Source organism: Mytilus trossulus, chromosome 2 (assembly GCF_036588685.1).
Source record: "Mytilus trossulus isolate FHL-02 chromosome 2, PNRI_Mtr1.1.1.hap1, whole genome shotgun sequence".
In the NCBI taxonomy this organism is placed as follows: domain Eukaryota; kingdom Metazoa; phylum Mollusca; class Bivalvia; order Mytilida; family Mytilidae; genus Mytilus; species Mytilus trossulus.
The window spans coordinates 9,214,173-9,233,955 of NC_086374.1; the positions used below are offsets into that span (position 1 = coordinate 9,214,173).

At 31.7% G+C, this 19,783-nt stretch overlaps 1 protein-coding gene across 1 annotated transcript; it reads left to right on the forward strand.

Moving 5' to 3' along the window:
* The first annotated feature begins 7,963 nt into the window (after nt 1-7,963).
* Nucleotides 7,964-18,703, forward strand: LOC134704884 (uncharacterized). Its single transcript, XM_063563667.1, has 3 exons — nt 7,964-8,192; nt 9,445-9,606; nt 18,371-18,703. Exons 1-3 carry the CDS (start codon nt 8,009-8,011, stop codon nt 18,508-18,510), a joined length of 486 nt encoding a protein of 161 aa, XP_063419737.1. The 5' UTR covers nt 7,964-8,008; the 3' UTR covers nt 18,511-18,703.
* Nucleotides 18,704-19,783: the final 1,080 nt, after the last annotated feature.

Sequence of the window (19,783 nt, forward strand, 5' to 3'; positions counted from 1 at the left end):
TACAAGGTGCATACATAAGGAATAACATTTTTCTGAATACTATTTTCTCGTGAAATCGTGAAATCGAGCTAAAAATACTGAACATTTATATAGTTGCAAGGACCGCATATCAACATTTCTAAATGCTTACCAAATTTTTTTTTAAATAGTAATTATCGAAATTACAATGTTACCTAATACATGACTGTCTATATTTGAATTTCTAGATTAAAGCTGTTTAAATGATATCTGATATCAGTGAAGAAAATGACTTCTTTACAATTTTAATTTCTGAATAACTTTGAAATGACCTAGAAAAATCTTTCACAATTCAAATACAATTTAAATCAAAATGCTGATTAGTGATATATGGCTGATAAATATTGTTAACATTCAAGATGAAACACGCGTTTTGCAAGTATGTACAGATTGTCATCAGGATGTAATAATTGGTATAAGTTGTGTTATGCTGATAATGATGAACGATTTCCAAGTTCAAAGTTCAAGGGCATCAATCCTAAACTGTGTCCTTCAAAAATATCTCAAGTTTTTCATCGAATCTTGGACGCATTTTGAAGATGATAGAATGTTAATCAAGGTTTATGATATAATAGATGCACTATATATGATAAAGAAAAGTACTCATAGCGATTAAATCATTAACAAGACGTGATTAGGAAAAAAAACCACCTTCACTACACAAAAATAATATTATTTACCAAAAAAAATAAATTAAAACAACAGAAAACTTAAAATACTTATATAAATAAAGCCAAAATATAGTATTCTGTAAGTCCAATAATAAATTAATAAATCATATCGGGAAAAAAGATTTTCAGCGACAACTGTATTCCATAGTTGTAATATATTTTATTTTGTATGTCACAGGTAATGATATAGTCAGCACTTAACAATATAGTCGAAAGATATTCAAAAATATATTAACACAAATATTTGATTCCAAGGAAAATTCAAAATGGAAAGTCCAAAATGGCAAAAGCAAAAGCTCACACACATCAAATAAATGGAAGAGGGACGAAAGATACCGGAGGGACAATCAAACTCATAAATCGAAAATAAATTGACAACGTCATGGCTAAAAATAAAAAAAAGACAAACAAACAAACAAACAAACAATAGTACATATGACACAACATAAAAAACTAAAAAATAAGCAACACAAACACTTCCAAAAACTGGAGGTGATCTCAGGTGCTCCGGGAAGGTAAACAGATCCTGCTCCACATGATGCACCCGTCGTGTTGTTCATGGTATAACAAGTCTAGTAAATAGTCTGAATTCGGTAGATCACATTCAGGAAAGGGAAGAGGATTGTAGTTACGACGTAAGGAACATCATCTGTGAAACGATAATTCCATAACGGTCAACAAACTTGTGATGGTGTCCGTAAAATTTACGAAGGGATGATTTTAACTTTACCATTTGAAACTCTAGGTTGAATAGCAGCAACCCTCTATCAAGAAAATCATGATAGAAAATACGTCACGGGAATATCGTATCAATTGGGAGATATACACCCCGTATGCAGGTGCTGCTGGAGTGTTGCTACTTAGAAGTGTAAGGTTCACAATTGGGAAGCTGAAATCATCTCTTTTGTCGTAAAGATGTGGTTTTTTTTACCGACCCTCATATTCAATTCTAGATGTGAGCCGAGATATGAGGCCGACTTAACTGTATATGTAGTATCTTTTATCTCTAGTTCGATGGGATAGATTCGTTAAACATAGTCACCAAATATTGAGTTATTTAGCGAGAGAACATCAACTCAATGCTCTTCAACTTTACTTTATTTGGCCTTTTTAACTTTTTTGGATTCGAGCGTCACTGATGAGTCTTTTGTAGACGAAACGCGCGTCTGGCGTATATACAAAATTAGGTCCTGGTATCTATGATGAATTTATCTATACAGCGGAAAGAAAAGTTAAAGGATATTGCTAACTTCTTATCTTTCTTCCTAAAAAATTCCTGTATGAGGTCAATCTCATTATAATAAAGAAACAAGTCGGCAAGAGAGGAGCTTGTCTTTTAGTATGGAATGTGGAATACTTGGGTAAAGTGTAGAAAAGTCAAATGTTTTAATAATATTGCAAGACGAAAGAGAGCTAGATTGTATGTACTCTTTTAAGATCTTTGGATTTTTTAGTATTCACATCTGATTCATGCTACCTCTAGAATATGCAGTTTCAAAAAAACTTTGAAGCTTGGCTTTGATTGCTGATAAATTAGATGTTTATAATTTAAAAAGATGTTTCGTCGAGCACTTGGAAGACCCAGCAATATACCGTTGTTTGTAAGGACACGTATGTAGTTGAGGTATCCAATACAGTAATGGAAGATCCAGTTCTTCATCTTTGGTTGAAACTCCAAAGGAACATAGCACAGACCTATGATTATCCAGCATTTCCTCTTTGGTAAGTGTCGTGAGAGTATATGGTGAGTTTTCAAGTGAATTGCCAATACCTAATTGAAAACAACTGCAATTGATATCAACTACATTATGAAACTTACGGTCAATCAGAATATCATTTTAAATTTAAATGGATTATACTATTTGATAATATTCTCTGTATACGGATAAAGAAAAGAAAATTCTCGATTTGAAGTTCTTGTTGTCAGTTTCATATGATGCATTAGTGCCATATGTGCAGCAGGATCTGCTTACCCTTCCGGAGCACATAAGATCACACCCAGTGTTTGGCGGAGTTCGTCTTGCTCAGTCTTTAGTTTTCTATGTTGTTTCTTGTTGACATGAATATCAATAATGTGGTCATTTTTATAAATTTCCTGTCAACAAAACTTTGAATATTAGAAAAACTAAGGATTTTCTTATCCAGGCATAGATTACCTTAACCGTATTTGGCACAACTTTTTGGAATTTTGGATCCTCGATGCTCTTCAACTTTGTACTAATATGGCTTTATAAATATTTCGATATGAGCGTCACTAATGAGTCTTATGTAGATGAAACGCGCGTCTGGCATACTAAATTATATTCCGGGTAACTTTGATAACTATTTACTATTATTTGTCTGTTTATCTTTTTCATTTTTAGCTACGGCGTTGTCAGTTTATTTTTAATTATGAGTTTGAATGTTCTTCTGGTACATTTTTGCCCCTCTTGTTCACATTAAATGACAATTTATTTTTATTTTTTCAGATATCATTTTGTTATTTGCGAGCACTGAAAATGCTTGTACAATAGCAATGATTTTGATAAACTGACGATAGTATGTCTAATTACTTATGTAAGAGTAATAATTTTCATTTTAGAGACCACATTGGCCTAATTAACTTCAAGTGTTGTGAATATTGATTTTATCTATAGGTATACTGTCCTGTCTCTTGTCTTCATTAAGTGAACTGACGTAAGTATTTCGGTAGTTGCTTACTCAGCAAATTGGCATTTAGTCTTCGTTGAATTAAAGCATCACACCTCTAGGAAAAGTTCGTCAATTTACTTACAGATATGCTGTTTATGTACTATCACTCAATAAACCCCAATTCAATAAGGTCAAACATATCAGATATCCTAGATAACTTGCGATAAGGAATAAGTCAAAAGGCGAAAAAATGCTTCATATCTTAATTTTCAGAGATACAGACATAGATGGCTGACTTCAAACTATAATCACTGAGAAACGTGATAATATCAATTTCCCCCTTTTTAACTTCCCATTTAGCAACAGGAGCATCACATGACGTGTACATGTCTCAGTTCAGATTCACAAAAGAGATGCGAAAGATGTCAGATAGACATCCAAACTCAAAAGTGAAAATTAAACTGACAACGCCATGGCAATGATGTGCTCCCTATATACACAGTGTTGTTACAGAGCTATTAGGGAGAAGAACTGAAATCGAGATAATTTGTTTACACTCATCATCACTTAAAAGTTGACCGATACGATACTTCAGTCTTTAAACTAACATGTGATATGTTTGCGCTGTAAGATATTTAGTGGTCTGATCTGTAATTTTCCTAATTGTGTCCGACTCCTAATTATGATATTTTGACTAAACACTTATTCGCATGACCACTAATGTATATGAAATACTTTCCAATACGATACACCTGGTCTAGATCCTTTTGGAGCGTATGTGAATCCCTTAATTTTTCTTTCTTACCTTAATTTGTCTTTAATCGATGTCCTAGTATTGATCATTGATAATTATAGGTTAGACAATATTTGGTCATGTTTTATAAAGATTTAAGCCCAAGGCAAAGCCGAGTGTTAAAATATTCTTTAAACATGACCAAGTATTGTCTGACCAATTAAGAACAGATTCACACTTTCGAGTGACCTTACGAAATTAGCCTTTCCCATTGCAATATTCAAACCTTAATGAAAAGTAAATCACAAAAATACTGAACTCCGAGGAAAATTGAAAAAAAGGAAAGTCCCCAATCAAATGGCAAAATCAAAAGTTCAAACACATCAAACGAAAGGATAACAACTGTCATATTCCTGACTTGGTACAGGTATTTTCTTATTTAGAAAATGGTGGATTGATCCGGGTTTTATATCTAGCTAAACCTCTCATTTGTATGAAAGTCGCATCAAATTCCATTATATTGTCAACGTTGCGTAAACAAAACAAACAGACACAATAAGTAAAAATGTAAAAAAATAGGGGTACAGCAGTCAACATTGTGTTATCATTTGCGCGTTCGCACAGGTAGACATAAAATAACTTTGTCGTTCAAAGTATGACGGGATACATAAATACAGAGTCATTTAAAATAGATATCACAAAAAAACAGACTTAAGGTTTATGTACCCTTCTGTAGCTATTTTTGTACGAATTTCTCAAACCTCAATTGTATCAAAACTACAGATATAATGAATAATAAAGATAGGCTATTTAGTACATATTCCAAGGGGAAACTTGATGCAAAGCATCATTTTTTACTGTTTCATTGCATTTGATAGAAAAAGAGGACTTTGTGGCAAATAAATCAGATTTTTTTTAAAGTTCGTATAAAAATGGCTACAAAAGGGTACATAAACCTTAACAGTAAAAGCAATATTATTAAATAAAATAATTTTGTCATTTTAAGTATGACGGGATACATAAGTACAGAGTCACGTCCAATGTATATCACAAAAAACAGACTTTACAGTAAAAGTTAAATTAATAAATAAAATAATTGTGTGGTTCACTTTTTATAATAAACCAACTTTAAAACATAGGTAATCATCATTTCAATGGATGAAATGAAATAGCACTGACATAATTTGCGAGGACCGAATGGATAAATTGTTTTTCTTCTGCTTCAGGTAAAATTTAATACTTTGATAACTTGAGATTTTTCTATTTTAAAAAGCAACACAATGTTATGTAAATTCCCTTTTTGAAATTTGATTTTTTTACATAAATATAAAACTCTCTGTATAACCATTTAAATTCAGACCATCAAATATTAAATGCTTACATTTTATTGATAATTTTTATGTATTGTGTTTCTTCTGAACAAAAAATCCTTTTCTTTACATGTATATATCAGCAGTCTAGCATTATTTTCTTGAAAGAAAAAAAAATCCCTCAAATGCAAGTTATATAATAAATAAATATTATTTTACCTACATACTTACCCCCATTGTTTTTGTTTATTCTATATATTTGTACCATTAAAAAATGTATGAAAATTTGCAAAATTCAAAATGTTTTGTTTTAATCTTTGCTCTTTCGTCTTAATCAGTAGGCTCTTTCCCAGCGAAAATGCCTCAGGGGATTGTACACTTCATTAGTGCAGTTAATAAGAGTTAACTTTCATAATCAACTGACAATGAAAAGTCATTTATGTATAGCATTTCATAGTGCATGGAAAATCATGTACTATGAAAATAAGAAGGGGGAAAACTTTTCAATGGACGAGAAGGGATAAGTATGTTCTAAGCTACAGACACCTGAATTTAATAACTTACTGAAAAGCTATTTTGATTAAAAGCGATTTAGGTGGATTTTTTCTTTAAGTAGATAAATTCATAACTAGCCAATCCATTGTAGAAAAATTGGGTTGGGTTTCTGTTCATCCGATTGAAAGAGAATTAAGTCAGCCGCTTGAATTTTTCAATACCGACTCTTCTGAATATAAAAATCAGTTGGTTGATACAGTAATGCGTTATCGATATACAGATTTATGTTATTCAAAAAAGACTATTAATACATGCTAGTGCCATGATATATGATAACACATAGCTGAGAGGATGATAGAGCAGATTGTTACCCCGAAAATACTGCGACGAAGTTTTCTATGTTGTGTCGTATGTATACTGTTTGTCTGTTTGTCTTATTCATTTTTAGCCATAGCGTTGTCTTTTATTTTCGATTGATGAGTGTGACTGTCCCTCTGGTATCTTTCGTTCTTCTATTATATAACATTGTAAGCAAAATCATGATCTCACTGTATATTTTCGTGATTTAAATATGTGTTCAGGTTTATATCGCTCTAGTGCCGTAGGTATGGTCTTCGATTCATGGACGGTCAAACCAAAGGCTTAAGATTATATTGATGGAGTTTTTCTATTAACAATCCAAACTTTTCTGATTGGGTCTCATCAATGTAACCTCCACTTACGGGTCAATATATTCGTGTATCAACCTCATAAAATGGCTAAAATTGTATATTATTTATGGTACATTTTGGTGATATGTCTCATGGTGTGACTCAGTATTTATGCATATTTTGGCATCTTTGTTGGATAAACTATTTGTATGTTGGTTTGAACTTTTAAGTCAGTTGCGTGCTATGTCTGTCCTCTATGGGTACACAGTTTTAGGCTGCTTTATCCCAATGGCCATCACATTCACCTACCATTCTCCTTAATTTTGTATATACCGATATTTTTTTTCTTTCAAGCTTACAATTAACATAAAAAAAAATTCATACGTATTTAAAAAAAAAATTGTAACGTTTTCACCGAAGGAAAAATCTCAGTTAAACAATGTGGGGGATTTTTTTTCTTAAATCATAATAACAAGTATTCAAATCAACAAAATGTCATAAATTTTATTCATCGCGGAATGATAAAATCTATTTATAATTTGACTTATCGTCCTTTCAAAAGCAATTTACCTGATTGTTTATGGTCTTTACATGAAGGGTCAAGTTGAATGTTGTTGATCACAAATCGGTCGGTATAAAAATAGTTTAGAGATTGTAATATTTATGAGGTAGAAATATGAGTCAAGTTTATGATGGATCTCACAACCCTTCATTTTGATGTCATTTTCTTAAATAAAAAAACATATAGTATGTTTGTCCGGTGCGCAATACTGTCATTACTTCAGCAAAAAAGCTCACAACCAGGAATTTGAACTGCAATTATGTTTAAATACAAACAGTGACCTTAAAAGAATAAACGCATCTAAATGTGAGTTTTAGATTGACACGATTCAATTTATTTGGAGGCTTAATCCAAAAACATGGCAAGATGACGAATCCATCATACGTACAAAAATATGGCTGGATTTATACAATTCCACATAACACACCACTTAATAACTTGATTTTTGAGCTTTTCAAACACAAGATACCCAAAACCTATTATAACATTCTTACGCACCAATGTATGGTAGTATCTGTACCATACCTTTTTCACCATAACACATTATATACATTAAAACGAACTGTACCTCGTTTTACAAGATGGCTAGTTTAAAACCTTTTATTTCCCTACCTCTAGTAACCCTTACAAGAAAACTCAAACGTTCAATAAAATGCAAAACAACTATGATTGAATTAATGCAAATATGATTTGTATTTCTTTATGTGTAAGTTTTGGTTTACTTTAGTATGTTGTATTGATGGGCGTATGTTTCTGATAAGATTTGCCGAATCAAATACTCTATATATTTAAAGGTGTTTCTATCATCACCCAAAGTCTAATTTTTCTCCTATTGTCCGGTCATAACGAATGATTGATTTTTGTAGCAACTAATATGGTATAAATTAAGGTCTACTAACAAATATCTACATTGTGGCAAAGACATCACAGGGCTTAAGATGGGGATATTCGGGGATGCAAAACCTTTAACTGTAGCTGGCTTTTTAAGTGCTATTGTTTCTTCTGTGTTACAATTAATTGGCTTCGCGACCCCTTTTTGGATATATGTAAAAATACAAGGTGTAGCAGTTCATAGTGGTTTATGGCAGGCATGTATTTCGACGACATGTACAAGTGGCTGTGGTATGTTCATTGATAGTGTTAATTATACAATAAATTCAATAAGTGCACTTAAGTAACCATAATACCTACATGTTTATATTTTACTTTTAATATTTATGAACCAATATATAGTGACGAGAATGCAAACTATACTTAAATAACTTCAAACTCATTATTTGAATAAAATGACTTAGCCATGAAAAAAATAATTAAAAGAAAACTAAAAACTTTAAAACAATACGAATACATTCTATAATCAGGATGATCTCTGATGATTTAGAAAGGACCGAAGATTCTGATCCACATGTTTCACCCGTCTTGACAACTGATTGAACAGCATATCTGATAAATGAGTTATTTGATTTAAAAACCATGGGTATGATGTTATTTGTTCACTGTATTCAAACTCAAGACGATTTTGAGCTTTACATTTAGTTAAAAGACTTGTCTATTATTATAGGTATCAAAGGTACCAGGATGACACTTATTGTTTCCCTTTCTCATTTTATTTGATACTTGTGGCATTGACATGTGTCTGATTTATTATATATGTTATGTTGTGATACAGCTAATTGCATGCGTCATGTGAAGTGTTTAAAATCTTTTAAAAAAAAATTGTCCAAAATTATATTTTGATTTTTAATAATGAATTGATTCTATTAATGAAAATGTTATATTTACCCTCATAATAGTTATAATTTGTCTGCGATCGGGGAATATGCAAGTATTATGTTTGTGTAAAATTAATAACCATTTAAGTATCGAGAACTGTCCTTTTCTTAAAATAATAATTATAATAAAAAATCAATTGTCGTATTTGTTTAACATTTTTACTTAAACTTAACCATAACTGTAGAAATGTTTTACTTGGAAAAGTATTGGAGACAGCTGGAAAGATTCAAAGATACCATTTGTGTCAAATAAACAACATTGTACTTGTTGAATCTTTCGTACAAAAAATACAGAAAGGGGAATTTGTTATATGTGTACTCCAGATAAATTTATGTTCGTACTAAGTAAATAATTAATAATTGTTATACTAATTATAATTTATAAACATTAGGAGTATTTGGTTGTCCCAATGCATTGTTATACTAATTATAATTTATAAACATTAGGAGTATTTGGTTGTCCCAATGCATTGTTATACTAATTATAATTTATAAACATTAGGAGTATTTGGTTGTCCCAATGTTATACTAATTATAATTTATAAACATTAGGAGTATTTGGTTGTCCCAATGTTATACTAATTATAATTTATAAACATTAGGAGTATTTGGTTGTCCCAATGCATTGAAAGGAACCCAGGCTTTAGAAACATTAGCGTTTATCATCTTGTTGGCTGCTGTTGTCCTTGTAGCAGTTCAGTTATTTGTGATGAAGGATAAAGATATCATGAAGAAAGCAGGAGCAGTTTGTTGTATTGTAGCAGGTAATGTAAAGAACAAGTATACTTTTCAAACTATACACCTAATCGCTATTTGTCCGCCATTACTTGATATCACACAGGTTCCCGTAATTTTTTTAAAAGAGTTTTTGCAGTTTAATTTTTATCAGATAGAAAATTTCATTGAGTACATATTTTTGCGTTAACCAACAAATATATTCATGCGCCAGGCATATACAGTGACATAAATATACAATTTACGTCTAATAGAGGTAACGACTGTGAAAAAAATATATTCCCTATCTCCTATTTAAAAGAATTATAAGGATTAAACGCCTTTTTAAAGGAATTTATTGGTGTATATACTGGACCATGTCACTCACAAACAAATCATAAAAGTCCGACTTTTATTTTTTTATGAGTGAATTGGTCTAGTTTATACACCAATAAATTCATTTAAAAAGGCCTTTAATCCTATAATAAACTAGAACACACCCGTGATATCGCGGGTCCGTGACTGAATTAAAGTATATAACTATGCGCAAGACTTATTTTTGTATTAGTATTGTCATCTGATAAAGTCATCCCGCCGGTTATAAGATAGTTCTCACAGTTTTCTCTGCTTTCAAATCTTTCTGTTTGAACCCGTCTAACTGGAACTTATCAATTATTGGTAATATTAATTATTTGGAAAACAAAAGGTCATGGCATGGAGTATTTTTTTAATCAACAGCATTGTCCTATATTAGTTATAAATAAAGTTGAATTCTTTGATTTGCTGTTTTCATGACGTCATGCCCGCTAACAAATTAAGTACAGCTCTTTGTAAGAACCAGGCAGGGTACCATATACATGTGATTTATGAGGGTTTCAGATTTTTTCTATAAATGGCCTAGAGGAAGCAGTAACTGAATACTGCTCAAAAAATAAATATGAGTGGGAAAATATGAGTGGTTGCCATGGTAACGGACACTCTATTTTTTGGTTGTGAAGCATAGTAAAATCTTTCTAAAATCAGCTAAATCACTACAATTCGGAGCCTGGTTGGGAAAAGAATCAAGCATTTTTCATTAATTTTCATATGTAACATTGATACAACTAGGTTTTAGCATCATTTTAGTTAAGATTGCATGTAAACCAAATTTGTAGATTTTTTGAAATTTTTTGCCAAAAACTGCATTTTTTCAACTTTTCTGAATTTGAGATTTTTGCGATATTATCATATTTTCTATGGTGTTTTTCAGAAAAGAGCAACTGTGTATAGCATAGTTAGCACTTTAGTTACGAAGTTTGGATACTACTTTACCAAATAAAATAGAAAAAAGCTTGGGACTTTCTTTAGTTTTATCACCATAGCAACCGATTTTTTCCTTAGAAACGGAGTTATTATTTGCAGAATATTGCAGTTTTAGAGCTTAAATGTACTAAATTGTTTCATAACTGATAACAAAATTACATTTAAGCATGACCTTACTCTTAATTACCATCGTTAATAGTTGCTGACTTCAATAGTTACCATGGAAATACATATTAACCATAGCAACATCTATTTTAAAATGTATCAAATTTAGAAATTTAGGTAAATATACATATATTACAAATATAGACGGTGTTAATATTCAAATTGGAATATGACTGCATGCTTTGCTTCACTCACGATCTTGTCTGTTCTTTTCAGAAGGTTTAACAAATGTCATATATAATGAAACATTGGGATAAGAACAAAAGGTTAGGAAAAAAAGGGGGGTAGATTCATTTAAAAAATCAAAAAAAAAATCATACATGTAGATTCTTGAAAAGATGACGTTTGGTCAGAGAGCCTGATTATGAATAGAATCAATTTCATTTTCAGAAATTTCATATACGTGTATAACATCGATATAACTTGGTTTTAGCTTCAGAGCTTAGTTGGTATTGCAGTTCAACCCAGAATTTTAGATTTTGTTAAAAAATACTAAAACACATTCATTTTTTCCGGAATCATAAAGTTTTGTTAAATTATCAAATTTCCTCGTGTGTTTTTTCCGAAAATTGAAAATATGTAAATCATAGCTAGCATTGTAGTAACAAAGTTTGAATACTACCTGACCAAAATAAACAAAACATTGCGTGGGGCTCTCTTAAATTATATCACCATGTTAACGTATTTTCTCCTTGGAGTTATTATTTGTTATTATTTGTTGAATTCTCCAGTATTGGTAATTCAATGTTCTCAATTGTTTCCAAACCATTATAAAAAGACCTGCATTGGAGCATATATAAGCTCTAAACTAGATCAGGATCATGCACAGCTAAGGTGTATACATTAACTACGGTACCTCAGATATACTGCAAAGTTCAAATGTACTCTTAACTGATCCTAGACTTTGAAAGGGGTGCAAATCCACAAAATAAAAATAAAAACAGATGCGTCATGTTACACTTGTCGATTTTGCAAAGAATAATTAAATTTTAATAACTTCTCAATGTCATATCACAAGGGGGGTTAAGTTAATAGATATAAACCCGTCACCAAAGTTCGTAACTGCTCAAAGCATTGTCTGAAAACTGGAATATTCCACCTTTTTAGCTCACCTGGCCCACAGGGCCAAGTGAGCTTTTCAAATCACTTTGCCTCCGGCGTGGTCGTCCGTCGTTGTTAACTTTTACAAAAATCTTCTCTTCTGAAACTATTGGGTCAAATTAAACCAAACTTGGCCACAATCATTATTGGGGTATCTATTAAAATTGAATAATTTGTCCGGTAATCCGGCCAACCAACCAAGATGGCCGCCGTGGCTAAAAATAGAACATAGGGGTAGAATGCAATTTTTGGCGTATAACTCAAAAACCAAAGCATTTACATCAAATCTGACTGGGGTAAAAAAATTTATCAGGTAAAGATCTATCTGCCCTGAAATGAATCGGACAACCCGTTGTTGGGTTGCTGACCCTAAATTGGTAATTTTAATGAAATTTTACTGTTTTTGGTTATTTAGGCAACATTTAGATTTCAACAGTTATAGTAGTTATAGGTGTCTACACAATATGTCAAATTCTAAATCATTACTAATTTATCTATATAAAGATTTTCTTGAGGATTAATTAATATATAGTTGGGATCCTGCTAACATATTTAAGTTAAATTGCACAGGCTAAAATATTTAAGCTAAATTGGGCCAGGCACATACATAGAGAATGTGGCGGGGTTAAAATTAACCCTGCCACTTTCTCTATGAATGTGCCTGTCCTAAATCAGGAGCATATAATTTAGTGGTTGTCGTCTGCTTATGTGTTACATATTTGTTTTTCGTTCACTTTTTGTAAATAAATATGTTTTCTTGTTTGAAGTGATTTACATTGTCATTTCGGGACCTTTCATAGCTGACTATGCGGCATGGGCTTTGTTCAATATTGAAGGCTGTATGATAACCTATAGTTATTGTTTCATTTTGGTCTCTTGTATGTGAAGAGTTGTTTCAATTTGGCAATTATACCACATCTTCTTTTTTATATTAACAGAAATGATCAAAAATAAATACATGAAAGTCGAAAAATATTATATGGCATGTATGACAGAAAAAAGGGCTCCAGAAACGTTTTCCTTAAAGGTCAAATGGTCCCTTTTAAAAAGGAGTAGGTGCGGAAAGGGCCGATTTTGGCCTCAAATTTCAGGTTCATCAAACGAAATTTTTTGGACACTTTTTAAACACTCAAGAGTCTATTTCAATTGATTCGATTAGTTTAAGTGAAAGATTTTAACTGATTTATTCATTAAAAACGCTCTGATTCAAGCTTAAATATGAAAAATCTATCAAATATGCCAAAAAACGTATTCATCCTCAACCTTTATATATGTTATGTATTATCATCAAATACAACTTACATTTCAATATTATGAATGAACACGAATACGGCCACTTTTATTTTAGACGGAAACCGTCTATAGATTAACCAAAATGCTAAAATTTTGAAGATTTCAGTAATTTAGCATAACGTTATGATGCTAGATCGCGATATTTGTGCATTGTATTTTTAAAAACAGCTCATATTTATTTAGAAAAGGCATTTTTCTTTCCAAAATATAGGTAAGGATTAAATTTTCACAATTTCCTAAAACTGCTATATTTTTGGGCCAAAAAGGGGTCTTACTGAACCTACTCCTTTCTTCACTTAACCAGGTCATTTAAGGTAAACTATATATACAGTTCTAAACTCAGTGGCAGATCCAGAACTTTTTGTAAGGGCTGACACTGACATAAAGGGGGGCTGCTCCAGTCACACTTCAGTGATTCCCTATATAATCAACCAAATTTTTCCCACGAAAGGGGGGGGCAGGCCCCCCAGGATCCGTCTATGAAACTGATCTGGTTCTCGGTTTTAACAATTTTTAAAGTATCATACAAAGAAAAGTCACGCAAAACGGGCATAACTCGGGAACAGTCAAATTGACATCAACTAAATTCAAACCTGATCTCTGTTTTGTGGTTATAAGCATTGTGTATATAATGTTTCATAACATTTGGTTGAGGCAAACTAAAATAAGAAATTCCTGACGACTAAAGTACTGACGGACATGGGTGAAACTTATGATATGAGACAAATCTTCACAAGAATCGAATTGAAACAGAAATAAATAACCATGTGTCACCCTACGACCTTTAACAGTAACTGTTGTTATGTTATTTGGCATCTGTCAATCAGTTCATTGATTTTTTTTCCGCATATCAAAGAAAAACAGGCACATGTCTTAATGGCGTCTTCCTCCTATTCACACTTTTTAAAAATCACGATTTCTTCAATAAATGTTTTGATTATTTATAAATTGTTTTTATAACAATCAAGTTTAATTTAAAATTCACCTAAACGAAGTTTGATACACTGTTCATTTACAAACTGGGTTTACTGAGACTACACATCATCTAAAGGGATGGCAAAGCAAGTCGACGAAACATTCCAGCACCCGCGACCAAGCATTTTAAACAAATAAAACTACTGAAACATGAGGAATCTAGGCCTCAACCATTATTCACTATGCAGCATTAATACTCCACCAAGAAGTAACAACAGTAGAGTTTGGCGATGCAGCCACCCACCTTATTCACGTTGAATAGAACTACTCAAGCTAGCGAACAATAAGCCAGCGATAGATTAAAAAACTTTAATAGACTAATATACGGTGAACTTCTGATGTGTGTGCTACAATATTAGTAATGTTTGTTTCATATTATAATGCTTGTGTGACTTTACTTTTGAATTTGTGTTATAAAAGAAATATAAGATATTTTGCTACATTTCTTTATTTCGATTGTTTATGCTATATGGTCACGTTTCTATCTCTTTCACTTATTCATAATTTCCATTCTCAATTTTCTTCCATTTCTTTCATTTTTATATGAATTAAAAATACAAAATTCAAACATATACAAAATGACCTATTTCCTATCCCAAAAAACATTGGCCAATTAAAAGTTGATTAAGGATAATCCTTTGTTTGCATATGTTTTCCTCCTGTTCCCACATGAAATTTTAAATTTTCTTACCAGATTTATAAAAAAGCGGGAATAGGAGGAATGAACCGTCTAAATAATGTTGAATATCTTATTTATTTATGATTATTTTTTTCTATAAAATTCGATTTTTTTGCATTAAATATCTATCTTTACCATAATATGTAAAAATAAAATATATAGCAGCACTCCTTCTAGTCTTTAGTGGCATTATATAGGTCTTTAGTGCACTAATGAGTCCTAAGCAGTGTTTAGACGTACCATTTACTTTTACGATTCTAGACCAAAATAAAATTTGAATTTTGAGATATTAAGAAAAATCCAGGAATACAAATTTTTTAGGAAACCATGCACCAAATTCAGCAGTCCTTCATTATTAACTGTCTCTCCATCTAAAATGTCTATGCCATACTTAGTTATTACAATAACCAAATGACCCTTTCATGAAATCAAGAGATATGAGTTGAAAATACAGAGAAATATGATTGTTTGTTGAAAGAAGTCCATTTACAGGGCTGCAAAACAGATATTATAAAGTACAAAATAGTTTGTATCAAATCTGAACTTTTTTGTTCCCATGGTAACCAAAAGCAGATCAATTGTAAATTAACTATTTAACTGTTGAGTATAAAATTCAAACTCCATTATTTATATGTATCTAATACCTAGAAAACCATGTATTTGATGCTGATTCTGAATTAATTCAGCAATTTCAGACCGGTTGCTAGGGCTTTTTTTGGTTGCTATTGTCTTTCAGCCTCTTAAATTAAAGCTTATATAATTTTTTATCATTTTCAAACAAATCATAAGTTTTATTGTCTGTTAAATTACATTAATATAATAAAAATAGCAAACATTTTGATAATGAACCAGTATTGTGTTTTGACATTTTTATGAATTTTACCAATTTTTGTTGCCATGGTAACAAAAAATTTCAAAAAAACCCAGATGTTTTTTTCCTGTTTTTTATTATTCAATGTATCAACTTTAAGATGCAGTCATAGTTTATAATGAACTTGTCTGCTCAATGTCATTTTTTTTTAATTTAATATATGATATTTAAGCTATTTTCAGAAAATGTCAAAATACGGATTTTTGCACCTTTTTAAATACCATTTAAGCCCTATATCCAAAAAAAATTTCACAACTTCAACATCAAAATATAAACTTCAAATAATGCCTAATAATATGTTGAAATTTTTTTCTTCTTGAAATTGTCATTATCATAAAATTGCTGCAACCAAAAAGTAGACATTTTCCAATTTTCATGTCTGATTTCATCAGAAATTCCTAAAAAAAAATGGCTGCATGTTTCCATAGCAACCGTTCAACAAAATTAAAAAAAAAAGCTTGCAAACTTTATTTCAATCTTAGCTGCCTATTATATAAAAGAATAAAGCAGTTCTGAGACATGACATGAATCACCCCCTGCCTGGATCTTACAAATAGCTGTACTTAAAAACTGTACCTATACGCCATATTTTTAGTATTCGTATTGTTATCTTATAAAGTCTTACTGATTAAAATACTACAATAGGTAACAATTTGACAATTTAGTAGTGTCAACCCTGTGATTATGACCCGTGTATATAGCATATCCTGAATACACCGTTTGGTGGTGCGCCTGCCAAATGCGGAACGTACAGATAAGGTAATAGGTAACAGATGAATATACTATTGGTATCGGACTCGACCCGGAACTTCTTAATTATTGGCAATATTAATTACGTGGAAAACAAAAGGGCCTGGAGTGTTGTAATTTTTAATCTACACCTTTGTACTATATTAGTTATATATAAAGTTGAATTCTTTGATTCGTCGTTTTTACGTGATGACGGCTGACAAATTGGACCTCGTAATTTTAGTATTATAGATAATAATAAATACTGTGAACGTTTTGTGTATATCTAAATATTTTACCTATGTCGAAAGACGCGAAAAGTATCAAATCATAAAAATAAAAACTGTTCTTGTTGCTGCTTTTTTTTTGCACAATAGATGTAATTTGGGTACCGTGACCTTATATACTAGTTCAGTGATAATGGACGTCATACTAAACTCCAAATTATACACAAGAAACTAAATTTAGAAAAAAATACAAGACTAACAAAGGCAAGAGGCTCCTGACTAGGGACAGGCGCAAAAATGCGATGGGGTTAAACATGTTAAGGAGATCTCAACCCTCCCCTTTCCCTCTCTCTCTCTCTCTTTATATATATATATATATATATATATATACAACTCGTCTAAACATCAACCCAACAATGTTAGATCTGTAAATTTGCTTTCGCTAATTTTTGGTTCTTCCCTCGCCGGGATTCGAACCCATGCTACTGTGACAACCCTACAACAGATGTATCCATCGGATCGCCATCAATGATGGTGATACATGGCTGTGTACATAATGTATATACAACTCGTCTAAACATCAACCCAACAAGAACCAAAAATTTGCGAAAGCAAATTTACAGATCTAACATTGTTGGGTTGATGTTTAGACGAGTTGTATATACATTATGTACACAGCCATGTATCACCATCATTGATGGCGATCCGATGGATACATCTGTTGTAGGGTTGTCACTGACTCAGACGTACTTATGAATATAATTATTTTCTGTGACTGTATCTTACATTAATTTGTAGGATCCTTTACTATAGATAATTTAGCTGATCTGTAACAATAACATCTTCATGCCTTATATATCATGTACTGTAGTACGCCGCTAGATTAAAACTGACGTGGAAAGGTAACATATGGCCACCGAAAGCTCTTTTTTTGAGAGCCCAGGTGGTCGTGTGGTCTAGCGGGACGGCTGCAGTGCAGGCGATTTGGTGTCACGATATCACAGTAGCATGGGTTCGAATCCCGGCGAGGGAAGAACCAAAAATTTGCGAAAGCAAATTTACAGATCTAACATTGTTGGGTTGATGTTTAGACGAGTTGTATATACATTATGTACACAGCCATGTATCACCATCATTGATGGCGATCCGATGGATACATCTGTTGTAGGGTTGTCACTGACTCAGACGTACTTATATATATATATATATATATATACATGTATTACATAATTTGTAAACACAAAAGAATGTTGTCTTGGTTTTATCCATGAACCTCGCATTAAAAAAATGAAAGATGAACATTGCATTGGAACAGAAGAATAATAATGCGAATCTTTCATTATATTTTTTTAAGAAAGGAATATGTCGACTCAACACTTTATCCTATTTGTAAAATGAAAATATAAGGAAGTATATATACATTTACATAATTCCTTTTTAATCTTGAACACATGTTTGTTTTATTTTTGCAGGTGTTTTTGCCATCATTGGAGTTATAGTATATGCTACTCAAGAAGGTGTAAAAATAAGTACACTTCATTTTTCGTTTGCTTTTTGTGTCATCGCTGCAGTTGGTGGAATAGTTGCCGGTGTTCTATTAATAATTGGATGATACTGGCTGTTTGATACTGTAATTAGGTCATATAAGTTCATAGAAATTGACGATAAGGTCAAGAAATTACTGGACTAATCAGCATATTTTATTAGTTTGAAACTTGACATCGGAACAAATCGTTCATTAAAGTGTCAATCTTATTAAAAAAAAGGTATTAATTAAATACAGAACTAGATCACTATGCAATATCTATGAGCAAAATCCACACATTACTACTAAACACTAAAGTCAGGGATTTTTTTACCACAAAATAATATAAAAACACCTTACTTCTTTCTTCCATAGATACAGATTGTTTTGCTGTACAATTTTTGTAACATTTTGGGTTTTTTATCAGTAGATTGAAACCATACAAGATATTGTTAATATACACATATGTAAAATAACGGTACTACATTCTGTCGATTGGAATATTTTTGCTGTAAATTACGTCTGTACACCCAATCCATTGGATGTTGGATGTATCTTGATTGATATATTGGTTCCTCGTAAATTGTTTTGGTATAGTTCAGGCTCTTGGTTTCTCAATTGAGCTGTTTCATATTTATTCATGTCTTGAAGGTTCAACGGTTAACTATAATAACTGACATCCACCTCACTTGAACAGTGGAAAGTTGTCTCATTGGCAATTATACCTCATCTCCTTATCTTTATATTATAGGCAAATTCAAAAAGGAAAAGTCCAAAAAACTGACAAAATAATAAAGTCTACTTTATCAACAGACGGAACAAATAGAAATCGTAATTTGTTAATCTATTTACTACTAACTTTTGATCTTGATCTTTGGGTCTTTTAAAGCGGGAGGTTTGGCATGCCACAAAACCAGGTTCAACCAACCGCCTTGTCTTCTGAAAATGTTCTGTACCAAGTCAGAAAAGTGGCCATTGTTATATTATAGTTCGTTTCTGTGTGTGTTACTTTTCAATGTTTTGTATCTATTGTGTTGTAGTTCTCTTATGATTGACGCGTTTCCCTCAGTTTTAGTTTGTAACCCGGATTTGTTTCAAACAGCGGTATACTACTATTTCAAAACTTTGGGCATGCGCTAACTGGAATGGTAGGGTAAAATATTTGACCAACAAAATGGGATTTTTATGATGGATAACGTATATGATATGAACACATACATCGTTAAATAGTCAACTTAAACAACTGAATCGTGATTGATCCTTCGTAAACTAAATAAAACTGACAATTAATTAGACAATTAGACAAAAACATTCAAATAGCCATAGGTCAAGATGAGTGAACACAAAATGGATGCCTCCT